General features: G+C 41.7%; 1 protein-coding gene across 3 annotated transcripts in view; it reads right to left on the bottom strand.

Annotated features, from left to right (window-relative positions):
• Positions 1 to 19,097, bottom strand: part of LOC124554961 (dehydrodolichyl diphosphate synthase complex subunit DHDDS) — a 60,212-nt gene that overhangs the window by 14,452 nt on the left and 26,663 nt on the right. For all 3 annotated transcript variants that reach the window (XM_047128666.1, XM_047128665.1, XM_047128667.1), the window contains exons 4-5: positions 8,771 to 8,932; positions 8,540 to 8,688 (exon numbers count right to left, since the gene is read on the bottom strand). In XM_047128666.1, coding sequence (XP_046984622.1) covers positions 8,540 to 8,688; positions 8,771 to 8,932 — 311 coding nt within the window. The remainder of the gene's footprint in view (positions 1 to 8,539; positions 8,689 to 8,770; positions 8,933 to 19,097) is intronic.

Here is a 19,097-nt window from a genome sequence, read left to right as displayed (position 1 = left end):
TACGTGGCCATGTCCTTCATGAAATGAGGGGTAACAAGAATAGAACTATAGGTGCCAGATGGGAGAACACAGGGTTTGTGACTGGAGGTAGCTTAAGAGCTACTGGGTAAGGCACTTTTTCCTTTGGCTGACACTCTTGAACAGCCCACTCATCAAGATACACCAGACAATCCCAAAAGGAGGCAGCATGGCCGCCACTGCAGTTGATACAGTGGGGAAGAAGGTGGACAATCGTCCTCATGTGCATCCCTACCACAGGTGACAGATTTGGCTGAGTGTCGATAAGAACATTCTAGTGTGGTTGAAATGATGACACTGGTAGCAGCGCATTGGGTTCAGAATGTACTGTTGGACTGTGATAATTTCATAGCCTGCTTTGAGCTTGGCCGGAAGCACCACTATCAAAGGTGAGAAAGATAGTGCGGGTGGGCACTAAGGGGGAATCTTCCTTTTTCATTACATGATGGACGGCAGTGAAATCCTGACCAGAGGGGTAAGATTGGATTTCGGCCTCCATTACACCATCGAGCAGCATGATGTAAATTACACCACGGGAAGAATTCAAAGTTCTATGGGCCTCGATACGAAGAGGGTAACCGCGGAGAAGCGAGGCAGCAAGCAGTTGTGATTGAGAATCAAAAGTGGTCTCCAAAAGCAAAGTGCCATTCTGGTCTCCAAAAGCAAAGTGCCATTCCGTAAATCAGGATTTCGCAAGGCCAGCAATTGCATCAACACCTTTCTGAATAATAAATGGATTTACCATGGTGAAGGACTGACCGTCTTCAGTATGTGAGGCCACGAGGAACCGCGATGCAGTGGGAAGGATCTTCGAATCATTAGCATCATTCCATTTATGTTTTGTAGACGTTAAGTGGGAAGACGATTGACTCATCATGAGGAAATCCCCCACAATTGCCAGCATCTCCGATGGCACGCTCCTTCCAACTGGGGGCCCCCTCCCCACGGCGGCACACCTGCCTTAGGTGATTGTTCACACCTCAGGTCACACCTCACGAACACCTGACAGAGGGACCAATCGGCAATTTGGGAAGGTTACAGCTCAGGCAATCACCTCTCCCTGGGACTGGCCTGTACCAGGGGGTACACGCAAACCCTACCTGTCGACCCAGGGCTGGGAATTACACGTTACCCTGTCACCTGTTACACGCCAGACACGTGGACCGGCATTCAAGGGCACACGGGGAAGAAGAAGAAGAAGAAGAAGAAGAAGAAGAAAAATGAGGATCCTCAAGCACCGAAGCAGAGGAACGAGAAGAGAAGGGAAACAAAGAAAGGAAAAGGGAGCGAGAAACAAATGTGAGACTGTTCGTATGTCAGCGGCAGAATGCAGATCATTCCCAATAATACCGCAGACATGTTTCCCAAGGGAGGGGGAAAAAGAATAGCGAGAGGATAGACTCACAGCACAGAAGGGAAAAAATGCTGCAAAGACTAGGGACCCGTGGTAGCCGAGCACAAACCCGCCAAAGAGTGGCAGACCTCTGGAAGGGATGTACATTCAGGTGTTGCAAGCACTTTCGCTTAAAAGTTGGCAAAGTTGGGGAAGCCACATCAGCCGGGAATTGAATACCAGTCTCAAAAAGCACTGTGTCTCAACTACAGGAAGTAAGTGATCAGCTAGGTAAAGCTCTGGGTGTGGGTATGCAGTACGACAACAACGTAAGTGCACGACATGAGTCTTGGAAGTTGAAAACCGAAAGCCACGGGTAACAGCCCGTAACTGCACCTTTCGTATGAAGTCCTGTAAGTGATGCTCAGCAACACCCATACTAGAGGAGCAATAATAAAAGCAAAAATTGTCAGCATATAACGAGTGTGATATCTTAGACCTCACAGCCACTGCTAGACCACTGACAGCCATAAGAAAGAGGGGGGGACGCTCAGTACAGAGCCCTTAGGGATCCCGTTCTCCTGGATAAGAGGGTACTGAGTGAAGCACCAACCTGAACACGGAACATACGGTGCAATGAGAAGTTCTTGACAAAACTTGGGAGTCAACACCAGAGACCTTACTCACGCAACGCAGTAAGCATGTGGTGACACCATGTCATGTCATAAGCCTTCCATAGGTCAAAAAAGACAGCGATGAGGTGCTTACAACGTGCAAAGGCTGTCCAGATGGTGGACTTCAGGTGAACCAAATTATCAGCAGTGGAGTGGCCTTTGCGAAAACTTCCAAGATGCATCCAAAAGGCCCAGAGACTCGAGGAGCCACCACAGCTGCTTGCTCACCATGCATTCAAGCAGCTTACAGAGAATGTCAGTATGGTTGATCGGGTGATAACAGTCCATCTCTAGGGGGTTCTTACCCAGTTTCAGTACCAGAACAATTGCGCTTTCTCAAAATTGAGATGTAAACTCATCCTCGTTCCAGATATGATTAAAGAGGGTAAGGACATGATGCTGACAATCAACTGAGAGATGTTTCTGCATTTGGTTGTGGATGCAGTCTGGTCCTGGGGCTGTATCAGTGCAATGGGCAAAGATACTGGAGAGTTCCCATTCAATGAATGGAGCATTATATGGCTCTAGGTTGTAGATAAATGCATTTGCTCCACCCACTGTTTTAGGAGCTGAAACATGTGGAGGGGAGGAGAGGGGAAAGGGGGGGGGGGGGGGGGGGAATTTCTCAGATGCAGATGAGTGAGCGAAGTGTTCAGTTGCAGTGTTTGGATCAGAATAAATGGCACCATCTAAGGAAATACTTGGTACACCTGCAGGGGGGACTGGAAGCCATAGAGGTGTCTGATTTTTGTCCACACCTGTAATAGAAGTGTATGTGATCCAATGGTAGGAATGTACCATTTCCAGGATTCTTGCTTTCATCGTTTTACAAGGTAGCGGAAGCAGGCACTGAGCAGTTTAAAGGCAATGAGGGAGTCCGGTGAAGGATGCTGCTTATGGTGTTGAAGAATCCGCCTACGATTTCTAATGGCCGCGGCAATCTCTGGGCTCCACCAGGGTACCATCTTCCGATGATGGGATCCTGAGGAAGAGGGGATGGCTCAGTTGGATACCAAAAGAATGGCTGCCGTTGTATGCTAAACAGCCACATGAATACTGCCTTGCATTGGACAGCTACGGACAGGAGCAGAGGTGAACTCATCCCAGTCAGCATTACCAAGAACCCATGTGGAAGTTCATCCAAGGGAGCATCACTGAGGAAGGTACAGGAAGATCGGGAAGTGGTCACTACCACACAGGTCTTCACGGACTCTGCAGTGGACAGATGGTAGAAGGACAGGGCTGCAAAAGGAAAGATCAATGGTCAAATATGTTCCGTTGTACCACATTGAAGTGTGTGGAGACACCAGAGTTCAAGAGGCAAAGATCAAGTTGTACCAGTATACAGGGTCATTACAAATGATTGAAGCGATTTCACAGCTCTATAATAACTTTATTATTTGAGATATTTTCACAATGCTTTGCACACACATACAAAAACTCAATGTTTTTTTAGGCATTCAAAAATGTTCGATATGTGCCCCTTTAGTGATTCGGCAGACATCAAGCCGAAAATCAAGTTCCTCCTACACTCGGCGCAGCACGTCCCCATCGATGAGTTCGAAAGCATCGTTGATGCGAGCTCGCAGTTCTGGCACGTTTCTTGGTAGAGGAGGTTTAAACACTGAATCTTTCACATAACCCCACAGAAAGAAATCGCATGGGGTTAAGTCGGGAGAGCGTGGAGGCCATGACATGAATTGCTGATCATGATCTCCACCACGACCGATCCATCGGTTTTCCAATCTCCTGTTTAAGAAATGCCAAACATCATGATGGAAGTGTGGTGGAGCACCATCCTGTTGAAAGATGAAGTTGGCGCTGTCGGTCTCCAGTTGTGGCATGAGCCAATTTTCCAGCATGTCCAGATACATGTGTCTTGTAACGTTTTTTTCGCAGAAGAAAAAGGGGCCGTAAACTTTAAACCATGAGATTGCACAAAACACGTTAACTTTTGGTGAATTGCGAATTTGCTGCACGACAGCGTGAGGATTCTCTACCACCCAGATTTGCACATTGTGTCTGTTCACTTCACCATTAAGAAAAAATGTTGCTTCATCACTGAAAACAAGTTTCGCACTGAACGCATACTCTTCCATGAGCTGTTGCAACCGCGCCAAAAATTCAAAGCGTTTGACTTTGTCATCGGGTGTCAGGGCTTGTAGCAATTGTAAACGGTAAGGCTTCTGCTTTAGCCTTTTCCGTAAGATTTTCCAAACCATCGGCTGTGGTACGTTTAGCTCCCTGCTTGCTTTATTCGTCGACTTCCGCGGGCTACGCGTGAAACTTTCCCGCACGCGTTCAACCGTTTCTTCGCTCACTGCAGGTCGACCCGTTGATTTCCCCTTACAGAGGCATCCAGAAGCTTTAAACTGCGCATACCATCACCGAATGGAGTTAGCAGTTGGTGGATCTTTGTTGAACTTCGTCCTGAAGTGTCGTTGCACTGTTATGACTGACTGATGTGAGTGCATTTCGAGCACGACATACGCTTTCTCGGCTCCTGTCGCCATTTTGTCTCACTGCGCTCTCGAGCGCTCTGGCGGCAAAAACCTGAAGTGCGGCTTCAGCCGAACAAAACTTTATGAGTTTTTCTACATATCTGTAGGGTGTTGTGACCATATGTCAATGAATGGAGCTACAGTGAATTTATGAAATCGCTTCAATCATTTGTAATAGCCCTGTAGTTTCGGTGTCTTTACTGTGGCCAGTGATCATTGTTCCACCCCACACAGGGTTACAGACACTGAAATCGCCCAAGACTAGGAAAGGTTGGGGGAGCCGAGAGAGTAATTCAGACAGTAAATCCTGAGACATGACATCATCGGGAGGGAGATAAACATTACAGATGGTAAAATCCTGATATGCCCTTACCTGAACAGCCACAGCCTCCAAAGATGTATCAAGCAGCACAAGGTATATAGTCCAGAACATATGTACAAACTCCATCTGACACCCTCTCCTCTCATAGTCAGCACAATTCTTAAAATAACCACAGTAGCCACAAGGTGTGGGGGTCCAAGGTGCCGGAAACCACATTTTCTAGATGGTAATATAGAATGCAAGGTTTAAGTGCTTAAAAGTTGCCATAGCTCAGCCAGCTGGTGGAAAAATCCGTTACATTTCCACTGGAGGATCAGACTGTCTGAATACTGTAGGGGCATGAAGCGACCAGGGGAAGGGGGAGGGGGCAGGATATGACCCAGGGTCATGCACAGCCACCAGCTGAGACATCAGTAGGCGTCCAAAGGAGCAACACTGAGGGAGGGACAGGAAGGTCAGGAAGTGGTCACTACCACACATGTCATCACATACTCTCCAGTGGATAGGTGGTAGAAGACCAGGGCTACAAAAGGAAAGATCAATGGCTGAATAAGTTCCGTTATGCCACACTGAAGTGTGTGGGTGGTACCAGAGTGACATAGGTTCTGTGGCACATTGTCTGGGGAGATCTGATGCTTCAGGGGCCACCAGAAACTCCACCTCGGGCACAGAAGGAGTACACACAAAGTCCGATGGCATGAGGGCCACCGAAATTTCCTTTATTTTAGAGGACTTCTTTTTGTCCTTGGTGTTGCTCTTCTTCTCCTTAGGACACAAGAGCTTGGAAGGTTTTGGTGAAGTGGTTTCAGGGACACAGGAAGAACGAGAAGTCCGACGGCCAGTAGCCTCTGGTTTCTTCAACCACTGGCTGGCATCTGGCTTTGGACCAGCAGACACTGTGGAAGGGAGAGTCCCGATGGACCTCTTCCTAGCTAGAGAAGCCGGAGGAGGATGAGGCGGCTCTGGCAGGGGGATGGGGACCTGTGTCCATGGCAGGTGGGAGCCAATGGTCTCACAGTGAGTGTGGTGGATGCACCAGATGGGCCCTCAAGCACCTCGGGGACAGGCACTAGCTGGCAAATCTGAGGGTCCACTGTAAGAGGTGCAACAGAAGAAAGCATTTTCAACAGAGAAAGTGATGACACTGCAGCTGTAACATGATATTGTGTCATTTGTATGGCACTAAGATTCTCACACTTTTTTTGGACTCTTTATATGTGAGTTTGTCCAGGATCTTATACTCCTAGTTGAAGGATCTCTTACGAGGAGGAACGTCGAGTTTCACATCACGCAACATATCACCCTCGAAAGCTACGATGAAGGTCCCGGTAGCAACTCTGTTTTCCCTTGGTCCCGTATGGACACGACAGATGAAATGCACATCCTGTCACTTTAAGTTGGGATACAGATAATTGTCAGAGTGCAAAAGAAAATCTTGGCGAAAGATGATGCCCTGGACAATATTGAGTCTCCTGCGGAAAGTGACAGTCAGAGGAATGTCACCCAACTTTTCACAAGACAGCAGTGCCTGTTGCTGGACAGGAGATGTCATTTTAATCAGGAGGGAACTGCTCTGCTAGAGATGGCTGCAATTTCCCCATATTCATCTTCAATGTGCTTGACACAAAATAAAGGCTTTGTGACCACAAAGGAGTTCCAATCGATTCTGGTACAGATCAGGTATTGGGGGGAGCATTTTTCTCCTTGTCTTCTAGTCCTATGTTCCTCACATGGTGTGGCCTGGCAAGGGAATGCGTAGGGATCGTATTTCGTTCCATCATACGAGGCCTTTCCATTTGAAGGGACTGCTGGGGCCATGTAACAAACAGTGTGAAATAACCAAGATGGTGCCACCCATGCCAAACAGGGGCTCTCACCATGGGTGCTACCCGGTTTCAGCAACAGCTACCTGGGCAGTAATGCACTGCTGGGAGTCCCTGTGCCCCAGTCACAATGGGCACACACTCCATGGCATACATGGGGATTGTGCAGCACAAGCACTAACAGTGCGATCCCTGCATGGTCAGGAGGCTACCTCCACACAATGGGATGTCTACCGTGCTGGGTTTTGGGTGTACTACAACAACAGGAAGGAAGGTTACAGGGTGGAAGGGCACAGAGGTGGAGCATAGGAGCATACACCATAGTGGGCGACCTTCCCTGCACAACACGCATTTCTGTAAAATTTGGAAGAGATTGCAAGTCAAACCCAATAATAGGGGCCATATAATAGTTCACGGAGGTTGAAGATAGTGCCGGGAGTGAATCAAGACCAAAATCGTGAACCAAATCCAAGCAGTGTCTGCACCAAAAGGACCATCCAAGAGGAGGTAAGTGATAGTCGAAGTTTATGTTTGCAGCACACAAAGAGGAAGTAGTGCTGCAAATGCTGTGGCCTTGTGGTTGCCAAGCATGTACTCACTAAAGAGTGGTGAGCCCCCCAAGAGGGCACTAAAATATAGCCAAAAGATGTCTATCTAGCACAAAATTTTGCCTCCATAATAAATTAAAACACAACACAGTTATCATATTGTATTTTCTCACCAATGTACAGCCAGCTCAGACCAGAATGCCAGAGTTGGCACTCATGTATGTGTGATGTGTGCTTGCTTGTGTGAATGAATGGTGTGTGTTTATCTTTTTCTGACAAAGACTGGGGGCTGAAAGCTGATGTGCAAGTGTCTTAATTGTGCCTGTCAGCAACTTAATATGTCATCTTTACAGTAAGCAGCAATTTATCTTTTACTTACATATTTTAACTGTGTGTGTCATGCTTCTGAGACAGGCTGCAAGCATTCTCATAATTTATACATACTCTGCTTGCAATTTGCGTTAATATACCAACTTTTATCATCTATCACAGCAGACAATGGAGAAAAATGTCTCTATTGCTGCATGTTCTGTTTTGCTTCTTCCCGATCCTAATTACACACCACATAATGTATTCCGTTCAGCTTCAACCCACCATCTACCAATATCCTCAAATTTTCTAATGGCCCTCTAATACTTTCCACTGGTCTTCCAAGGACACAATATTTTCCACAGCACTTACACTCGCACATTTTCTGTGCCACGCATTCAAAAAGAAAAAGCACAGGACTGATATCCGAGATGTCTAACTTTTACTTCAATATTGTATGTTTCATACAGCAGTCTCTCACCTTTCTTCCATGATTCCCTATCATTTTTGCATCATAAAGACATTTTCTTAATACGTGTTTACCAAATCTACGAAAACAGTTGGCAATCTTCTAACATTCTAAGAAAAATTCTTCTGTTTCTTTTAGATTATTGTTAAGAAGTGTAAATCCACTTGCCACAATTCAATAAAAGAATTGGTGCTCACAGAATATCATTTTCTGTTTGTTTTGAGTAGTACATGCAATATTGTGGTCATCAGCCAAAAAAGTTCTCCCAAAGTTCTTTTATAAGCCCGATAATTTTCTTTTTGCTTGTCTTGTCAGACTCTGCAGTCCAAATGTAGTTGGCATGAAATCATCATCATCATCATGAACAATTTTCTTAAAGAAAATCCATTTCATTTCTTCAGCAACATCAGGGCTACTTTCCTAAAGAGTTGCAGCACATATCAACAGTTATATTACAATACAGAATTGGATTCCTATTAAAATAATTATACTTATCATAATTTGAAATGAACTATCCATTACCATGAAGAATAGTCTCATACCTGTATATGCAAAAGCCACATTTAGGAATGCTTTGCTGTTATCCTTCGTAACAAGCATGGCCTCTTGCATCAAATCTTTAAGATCATTAGGGAGGAGTGTCAAATTTCCAATGACTCTGATTCGAACACCACGTTCCATTAACTTCCCTCTATTAAAAGAAAATTATCATCATTATTTGTAATTTATAATTTACTTAATGTATATTTTTGAGACAAAATAATTATTATTACTTCTCATCCAACAGCCGTCTGAATTTCTGCCTTGCAAGATCCATTAGTCCCTCAACTTCCTCTGCCGTCCTTTTAAAGTTTTCTATGCTAAATGCATAAACTGTAACTTCTGGAATGCCAAGTTCTAAACACCATTGCAGAGTTTCTGCTAACTTGTCAAATCTGGAGGAACAAACAAAGTAATTAATTATAATCGGCAAATGCCTATCCTAAAACAAGAATATAACAACCACAACAAACCAGAACACAATAACCACAGCAACATCCAAAAAATTACATACAAAAGTGAGATGCTGCAGAGTATGAGTGTGTACAGGGGAGAGATTGGACAGAGGGAGGTGGTGTGGCAGAGAGAGAGAGAGAGAGAGAGAGAGAGAGAGAGAGAGAGAGAGAGAGAGAGAGAGAGCCATTAGCTCTCCATTTTTACTGAATGATACAGTGACAAAAAGCATGAAGTACAAAGACAGTGTCAACTCTTGCATTGATAAAATTTAATTATACAAATGGAAGTGGCTGACCTGCATATTCAGTTCATTGCTCGAGCCCATGAGTACCATATTTTAAGAACTTCTTTGTGCTTCCTTTGAAAAGGATAACATCACAAATGATGGCTTGATTATAAAATAAGCAGTCTTGAATAGAAATAGTATTTCTAGGTAATCAAACACAATGACACTTCGGGGGCACTATACTAGCTGCCACAATTTAATTTGAATACTTAAATATTCGGAAAAAGTAGAAACTTCAGCTATTCCTAGATAATGCATGAATACCCTCCTACTATACAAGAAAGAAAAATGTAAGTCTGACAACAAGAATAATAATCTTTACTTGTCCATTATAACTTTACAGTCTTGGACGTTGTCATTTTCTGTACCTTTACAAAACTGATACGATGCCATTCATACAGTGGAACTTTGATTTTACATTCTCCGATTTACATTTTTTGCAATTCTATGCCATAAATTTGCAGTCCCTATGAAAACTCCATAACAATGCTAAAAACTCCTTGATTTTAGATTTCTTCTTCATAAAGTTTACCTCAATTCTAAGTTATTATTCAATGTCTCCCTTGAATTTGTCCTGTTTTCTTCCTACTGACATTTGATGTGACTGAACAAGTAATAAGTGGCTCAAAAGACAGATGGTTCGCACCACAGGTGGTGGCAGAATTACGGGAATATTTTAGGCCATTGTGGAGAGGGGAGATGTGAGAGGGGAAACGCTGATGTAATCCATGATTGGTGTTGGCAACACAATTTACAACATTCAGCTTCACCGCACAATTATGATTTAAGCGTTCAGGTTCAGGACCAAATGAATGCATGATGAAGGGGCCCAGCCAGCACACTTTCTTGTGCCACTTATAACTCGGTCTTATCTTTTTGCATGTATTTCCGATTTATTGTATTCAGCAACATTCTCAATCATCAAACTCAAATTCAAACACTGAGCCTCAAAGAATATGCTCAGTAATAATCAAGGAAATTTAGACCATTTCTGGCTCGTGAAAACTTATCGGCTAGTGACTTGTTAAGTCACCCAATAGCCAACAAGCATTTTGTGAAGTTCTGAAAATATACTTCTTGTGCAGATGATGTGCTATGACGGAGATGTCACATGGAAATAGAGAAAGAGTTTTGCGATAGCACATTTTAAGTACTTTGTGTTCAAATCTGACATGATACAGTTGTAACAACTACATACACTACTCATGCATATACTTTGCACCACACACACACTGTAGCTCGTAAAGATTGGCAGCAGTGACAAGAATGCATGAAGCGGAACTGTAGCACCTGTGCTTTCTTTCAAATTTACATTTTACACACTGTACAGAAATTCATTGAGACGACTTCTAATAAGCTTGTAATGTCAATTGGGGAAGTAAACTCATTTTTCCACATCTGTTTCTCTCACCAAGCCTGCAGTGAGCATATGAAGTCTGGCTCGTAAGAAAAGCATTAAACAGTTACAGCAATGGTGACAAAGTGTGTCATTAAGCAAATGTCCATATTTATGCTTATCGTTTAGCCATTTAGCTGCTGTGATGTTTTGGGTTAATTTCATGAATTTTTGCTTTTTTCTAGGTGACCACAAAGTATGATCTCTCAATAACATGTGTTCTGAATGTATAATTTGTAGTCATAGCACGTTGGAAAACAGCTCGATTACCTTCTACCCAGATCCCAATCTCAATTTTTGACAAGTGTTTACTTACCATTACACATTTGTGATGTTTAGAGAACTTATGAAATTCATTACCACAAATTATTGTATAAAAATTGTGTTGCACATTTAATTTTCTTCACTTAGATTTTATACAAAGTATTGGAGAGGACTGTGATTTTTAATCATATATGTGTTTTCGTTCATATAAGAGTGGTTTGAAAAGTTCTCAGAATCACCATGGGAGGTCAGCGCTAGTGCAACGACTTGTTCATGTTTGACTGTTGCCTGTAAACACGTGTCACGTCAGTGGTCTTGGAAGAGAGCTGTGGCGGTGACATGGCTCTGTTGTTGCTCCCACATAATGATTTACGAATATGGAAAAAGAAAAAAAAAAAGAATCAAGATTCAAGGAATGATTCCCCAAGTACTTTGTAGAGAAAGGTAAGAAAGCAAAGGGCATTCATGTTGATTTCCAGTATACACTGGGAGACTTTGCTCCTTCATATTAAACTGTTGCCAAGTGGACAAATGAATTTAAATTTGGTCGGGAGAGCTTAGATTATGATCTGCTCAGTGGTAGGCCGACATATGTCACAACTCCAGAAATCATTGCAAAAATGGACAAAATGGTCATGGAGGATCACCGATTGAAAGTGGGCAAAATTGCTCACACTTGCCAGATGTCATCTGAAAGGAAGTATCACATTTTAACTGAAGAATTAGAAATGAAAAAATTATCTGCAAGATGGATGCCATGGCTCTTGACACGTACACACACACACACACACACACACACACACACACACACACACACACACGCCGTCACCATGGCAAAATTACATGAACTAAGGTACAAATTTTTGCCACACCAACCTTTTTCACCAGATACGGTTCCTTCAGACTTTCATCTCTTCCCAAAACTGAAAATTTTTCTTGGTAGATGAAGATTCACTTCAAACGAAGAAGTGATAGAGTTGACAACTATTTTGCAGGCCTGGAGGAAACTCATTTTTGAGATGGAATCAAGGCATTGGAACATTGTTGGACCAAGTGCATTAATCTACAAGGAGACTACACTGAAAAATAAAAAAAGTTTCAGTGGTGTAAGTACTTTTCAACTTTTCAAACCATACTCGTATTTTGGGGGTTTTAACATTTTTCTCCATTTTGGGTTTTTTAAGTCTGGACCACACGAAAATGTCAAATAGGGGTTTCACTATATATTCAAGTAGCACACTACAGTAGAGTCCCATTAATCCAAACTAATTGGGACTGGACTTTGTTTGGATTAGCCGGAATTATGGTGACGAGTTTCTAAAATGAAGTATACCAAGCAGATAAGTAAGTACACCATGGTAACAAATGGGAACAAGTGTGGGAACAATGGCTCACTCTCACTCCCTGCCCTTGTTGTTGTGCATTGCTGAGACCTATGAAGTGTTTGAGGTCAGTGCACCGCCAGTTGGCTCACAAAGCACTCGGTTATGTTAGTTATCGATCACTGGCACGTGTAAGAGTTGTATTGTATTCGTTCAGGTGTACTGGTGTACGTATTTTCGTCATGAGTAAATGTAAACATACAATGTTAACTCTCAAAGAAAAACTGAATGCTTTGAAGCAGATAATGGTGAGAATGAATCTGAACTGGCAACGGAACTGGGTGTTGGTAAAGAAATCATTTGTGATTGGAAGAAGAACAGAGTGAAGCTTGAACAGTCCTGTGCAACCCCTTCAGGAAAAACACTCGAAATTCGGTAGACTTTTAACCAGTCTCAGTGCGATAAAGTAGATGAAGCTCTTTTCCTTTGGATTACGCAGGAAAGAGAAAGGGGAACTCCTTTGAGTGGAGCACTGGTACCTGAACAAGTTAATGAATGGTGATGAGTCTTTCAGTGCGAGTATGGGTTGGTTGGACAGATTCAAAAAATGTCATGGAGTCCGTCAGCTAACAATTACTGGAGAGAAGCTTTCTTTTGACCGTGATGCAGTGAAGAAATACTTGGGTGAGTTTGAAAAAATGATAAAAGAGGGAAAGTATTCTCCCCAACAAATTTATAATGCTGACGAGACTGGCCTTAATTTTAGAGCATTGTCAACAAAAAGCCTGGCATCAAAAGCAGAAGACAATGCTCCTGGTTTTAGAATGTGCTAAGGTCATGTGACTTTATTAGTGTGCAGCAACACTGCTGGTAATCACAAGCTGCCTTTAATGCTGATCAGCAAATCTGTTAGGCCCAAAGCTTTTAAAAATTACAACATCAAGTCCCTGCTCATATATTATTGCAACCAGAAAGAAGCACGGATGGATGGTAAGCTGTTCAAAGAATGGTTTCACGGCCAGTTTGTTCCCTCTGTTCAACGGTTTTCCAAGGAAAATCATTTGTCTCCCCATGCAATCCTTTTCATTGATAACATGCCATCTCACCCCAGCACTGAGAAATTATGTATTAGAGAAATTGTGGCAAAGTTTTTGCCACCGAATGTTACACCACTTCTACAGCCGATGGACCAGGGCATACTGGAAACATTAAAACTGATTTATAGAAAACAATTTTTAAGAATGCTGATTCAAGATGATAGCATTCCTTTAGTGGAGAAAATAAAAAAGATCACCGTGAAGGATGTTGTTTATTGGGCCACTTAGACATGGCAGAATATTTCAGAAAATCGTGGAGAAAACTGTGGACATCTCTCGAATTTCAGGACAACCTAGTTGAAAATGAAGAGGAAAATCTACTACAAATGATACAGACAATCCCTGGATGTGAAGAAGATAGTGAAGGAGACGTAGATGAGTGGATGGCAGTGGATGGAGCATGTGTGGAGAACCTTACTGACGCTGATTTAGTTGCTTCTGTGACTCAAGACCAGGAAGAAGTGGACTGCTGTGACCGAAGTGACAATGAGCCTGAAAGCGACAAACAAGAGCTGGGGCCACACAGTGATGCAACAGAAGCCCTTGATGTCACACTACGTTATTTGGAGCAACAGTCCACTGCTACACCTGCTGATTTGATGTTTCTGAGACGATAGTGCAACTTTGCATTATATAACAGACTGTCTTCATTATGCCAAAAAACAATGAGTTTTTGTCATCTAAAAAGTAGGTATAAAATGTCCACTGTATTTTAGTAAGTTTTACAGCTTTTCTTTCATTGTTATGCATTGTTTAAACTAAATGATTTCTTGCCCATGTTTCTAAAACATGTTTACTGTATTGCATAAATTAAAATAGTGTGTATGTACAGCAGTTTACCGCACCGTTTTCCATACTTTTTCATGTTTGGATTACCTGAATGTTTGGGTTACAGGGATTCGGTTTAGTGGGATGTTGCTGTATATACTATTATATAAAACATTAATCACCATTAATATACTGCAGTATACGAAAGTATAACTGACAGTAATGGAGCTTGGAACTCTTTATATGAGTACAAACATCTTTCAGTTAACAACTGTTTTAATTTTCCTTTAAAAAGACTTACATGAATTTGCCTCATATTATTTGGCAATCTATTATAGAATGGTCTTCCAGCATCAAGTGGACTGTGATCTGTACCTCTCTTATGACTCACAGTTCACAGTCAGTACATTATAACTTTTCAAGTAGTCCTGTACGGACTACTTGAAAAGTTGCTTATGTTATGAAGAGCCAAAGAAACTGGAACACTTGCCTAATCTACATGTACATCTACATCTACATCCATACTCCGCAAGCCACCTGACGGTGTGGGGCGGAGGGTACTTTGAGTACCTCTATCGGAGTGCTGCAACACGACATGAGCTCGACTAACACATCTGAAGCAGTGCTCAAGGGAACTGACACCATGAATCCTACAGGGTTGTCCACAAATCCGTAAGAGTATGAGGGGATGGATATCTCTTCTGAACAGCATGTTGCAAGGCATCCCAGGTATGCTCAATAATGTTCATGACTGGGGAGTCTGAAGGCCAGCAGAAGTGTTTAAACTCAGAAGAGTGTTCCTGAAGTCACTCCGCAGCAATTCTGGATGTATGGAGTGTTGCATTGTCCTGCTGGAATTCCTCAGGTCTGTCGGAATGCACAATGAACATGAATGGACGCAGGTGATCAGACAGGATGCTTACATACGTGTCACCTGTCAGAATCATATCTAAATATACCACTCCAACTGCACATGCCCCACACCATTACTGAGCCTCCACCAGCTTGAGGTTATCTCCATACCCGTACACGACCGTCCACTCATTACAATTTGAAATGAGACTAGGCCCACCAGGCAACATGTTTCCAGTCATCAACAGTCTAATGTTGGTGTTGATGGGCACAGGCAAGGTGTAAAGCTTTATGTCATGCAGTCATCAAGGGTACGAGTGCGCCTTTGGCTCCGAAAGCCCATATTGATGAGGTTTCATTTAATGGTTATGTTTGCACATAGACACTTTTTGATGGGCCAGCACTGAAATCTGCAGCAATTTGTGGAAGGGTTGCAGTTCTGTGACGTTGAAAGATTCTCTTGAGTTCTCATTGGTTCCATTCTTACAGGATCTTTTTCCAGCTGCAGTGATGTCGGAGATTTGATATTTTACCGGATTCCTGATATTCATGGTTCACTCGTGGTTGTACGGAAAAAGTCCCCACTTCATCGCTACATCAGAGATGCTGTGTCCCATCGCTCATGTACCGACTATAACACCACATTCAAACTAACTTAAATCTTGATAACCTGCCATTGTAGCAGCAGTAGCCAATTTAACAACTGCGCCAGACTCTTGCTGTCTTATATAGGTGTTGCCCATCATAGCGCCATATTCTGCCTGTTTACATATATCTGTATTTGAATATGTATACCTACAACAGTTTCTTTGGCACTTCAGTGTATTAGCAATTACCCTAACTGTTCTCTTTTGAAGCCTGAATATCCTATCCATGTAGACTGTGGGTTCCCCAGCCCAAATTTCAATCCCTTATTGTAAATGGGAGTGGTGGTGGTGGTGGTGGTTAGTGTTTAACGTCCCGTCGACAACGAGGTCATTAGAGACGGAGCGCAAGCTCGGGTTAGGGAAGGATTGGGAAGGAAATCGGCCGTGCCCTTTCAAAGGAACCATCCCGGCATTTGCCTGAAACGATTTAGGGAAATCACGGAAAACCTAAATCAGGATGGCCGGAGACGGGATTGAACCGTCGTCCTCCCGAATGCGAGTCCAGTGTGCTAACCACTGCGCCACCTCGCTCGGTGTAAATGGGAGTGGATTAACCTGTAGTACAGTTGTTTAAGAACAAGAGGATTCATTATTTTTGAGACACATCTTGGAAAGTAAATACTGCAGCACTTTTTTTCTGTTGTAGGTGATATATTCTTTCCATGTAAGATGTTCTTCAATCAAAATGCCTGAAAACATATATTTATTGGATATTTCAACTGTAGACAGCTACTCAGTATGAGATTGGTTATAATTTAACAAGAACCTCATTGCAACAGTCTTGTCCTTATTCAATGCAAATTAATTCATTGTTAGATATTCTGTGATCAGTTCAGAGTCCCCTTTATTGCTTTCTAGTTCACTAGCTTTGGATTTTGTGGCTCTGTTATGTCATTAACATATACAAGAAACAAACACAGCCCAAGAATACTTCCCTGAGGGATGCCACAATTAAGAGTTTTGTACACTGATTTTACTGTTAGGATTTTACTTTCAACACAGTTTAGTACACTATCTCCTATCTCAGAGATATGAACCTAAGAAGTTTAGTGCTACTCCTCCTATACTACAAGTTTCTAATCAAAGGCCTTAGGCAAATATAGAAAATTCCCAATGACTGTTTCCTTTATCCAGTCTGTTAAGTAGCTCATGGAAAGAAGTTGCTACCGCTGTTATTGTGGATTGTCCTTTTTGGAAATCATGCTGAGAGTTGTTTAATAGGTTGTCTTCACAGAAGAAAGATTCCATATGGTCTAGAACTACCCTCATTAAGTGATGTAAATGATATGTCATACCAGCCATTAGATGCTTTTATTTTGAGTTTTGACATTTTTTCATTACCACATATTCTGTTAAATTCCTTAGGAAAAATTATTATTATTATTATTATTATTTCTTTCTTGTCTCAGACGTTATGTCTGGTTAAAAATGGAAGGTGACACGGACCTTGATCAAGCGTGACTTCCTTTTAACTGTACGGTATATGTTACATTGCATTTAGGAACTTTCGGGTAATTGAACAAGTGTCAATAATTACAGATTTCTGTAGTTGTATATGTAAGTTTGGATGTAGCTGTATTGCATTGATGTACTGGTGGATGTTGTGTGGTATGACTCCTGTAGTTGATAGTATAATTGGTATAATGTCAACTTTATCCTGATGCCACATGTCCTTGACTTCCTCAGCCAGTTGGATGTATTTTTCAATTTTTTCTCCTGTTTTCTTTTGTGTATTTGTTGTATTGGGTATGGATATTTCGATTAGTTGTGTTAATTTCTTCTTTTTATTGGTGAGTATGATGTCAGGTTTGTTATGTGGTGTTGTTTTATCTGTTATAATGGTTCTGTTCCAGTATAATTTGTATTCATCGTTCTCCAGTACATTTTGTGGTGCATACTTGTATGTGGGAACATGTTGTTTTATAAGTTTATGTTGTAAGGCAAGCTGCTGATGTATTATTTTTGCTACATTGTCATGTCTTCTGGGGTATTCTGTATTTGCTAGTATTGTACATCCACTTGTGATGTGGTCTACTGTTTCTATTTGTTGTTTGTAAAGTCTGCATTTATCTGTTGTGGTATTGGGATCTTTAATAATATGCTTGCTGTAATATCTGGTGTTTATTATTTGATCCTGTATTGCAATCATGAATCCTTCCGTCTCACTGTATATATTGCCTTTTCTTAGCCATGTGTTGGATGCGTCTTGATCGATGTGTGGCAGTGTTAGATGATACGGGTGCTTGCCATGTAGTTTTTTCCAATTTACTTTCTTCGTATCTGTTGATGTTATGTGATCTAAAGGATTGTAGAAGTGGTTATGAAATTGCAGTGGTGTAGCCGATGTATTTATATGAGTGATTGCTTTGTGTATTTTGCTAGTTTCTGCTCGTTCTAGAAAAATTTTTCTTAAATTGTCTACCTGTCCATAATGTAGGTTTTTTATGTCAATAAATCCCCTTCCTTTCTGCTTAATGTGAATCTTTCAGTTGCTGAATGTATGTGATGTATTCTATATTTGTGCCATTGTGATCGTGTAAGTGTATTGGGTGCTTCTAAATCTGTGTTACTCCATTTCACTACTCCAAATGAGTAGGTCAATATTGGTATAGCGTAAGTATTTATAGCTTTTGTCTTGTTTCTTGCTGTCAATTCTGTTTTCAGTATTTTTGTTAGTCTTTGTCTATATTTTTCTTTTAGTTCTTCTTTAATATTTGTATTATCTATTCCTATTTTTTGTCTGTATCCTAGATATTTATAGGCATCTGTTTTTTCCATCGCTTCTATGCAGTCGCTGTGGTTATCCAATATGTAATCTTCTTGTTTACTGTGTTTTCCCTTGACTATGCTATTTTTCTTACATTTGTCTGTTCCAAAAGCCATATTTATATCATTGCTGAATACTTCTGTTATCTTTAGTAATTGGTTGAGTTGTTGATTTGTTGCTGCCAGTAGCTTTAGATCATCCACGTATAGCAGATGTGTGATTTTGTGTGGGTATGTTCCAGTAATATTGTATCCATAATTTGTATTATTTAGCATGTTGGATAGTGGGTTCAGAGCAAGGCAGAAACAGAAAGGACTTAATGAGTCTCCTTGGTATATTCCACGCTTAATCTGTATTGGCTGTGATGTGATATTAATTTGAATTTGTTTGGATATTAAGTGTGGTTTTCCAATTTTTCATTACTATGTTTAGGAACTGTATCAATTTAGGATCTACTTTGTATATTTCCAATATTTGTAGTAACCATGAGTGGGGTACACTATCAAAAGCTTTTTGGTAATCAATGTATGCATAGTGTAGCGACCTTTGTTTAGTTTTAGCTTGATATGTCACCTCTGCATCTATTATCAGTTGCTCTTTACATCCTCGTGCTCCTTTGCAACAGCCTTTTTGTTCTTCATTTATAATTTTGTTCTGTGTTGTATGTGTCATTAATTTCTGTGTAATGACTGAAGTTAATATTTT

Source organism: Schistocerca americana, chromosome X (assembly GCF_021461395.2).
Source record: "Schistocerca americana isolate TAMUIC-IGC-003095 chromosome X, iqSchAmer2.1, whole genome shotgun sequence".
NCBI lineage: Eukaryota > Metazoa > Arthropoda > Insecta > Orthoptera > Acrididae > Schistocerca > Schistocerca americana.
This window is presented reverse-complemented; position numbering and strand designations above follow the sequence as displayed.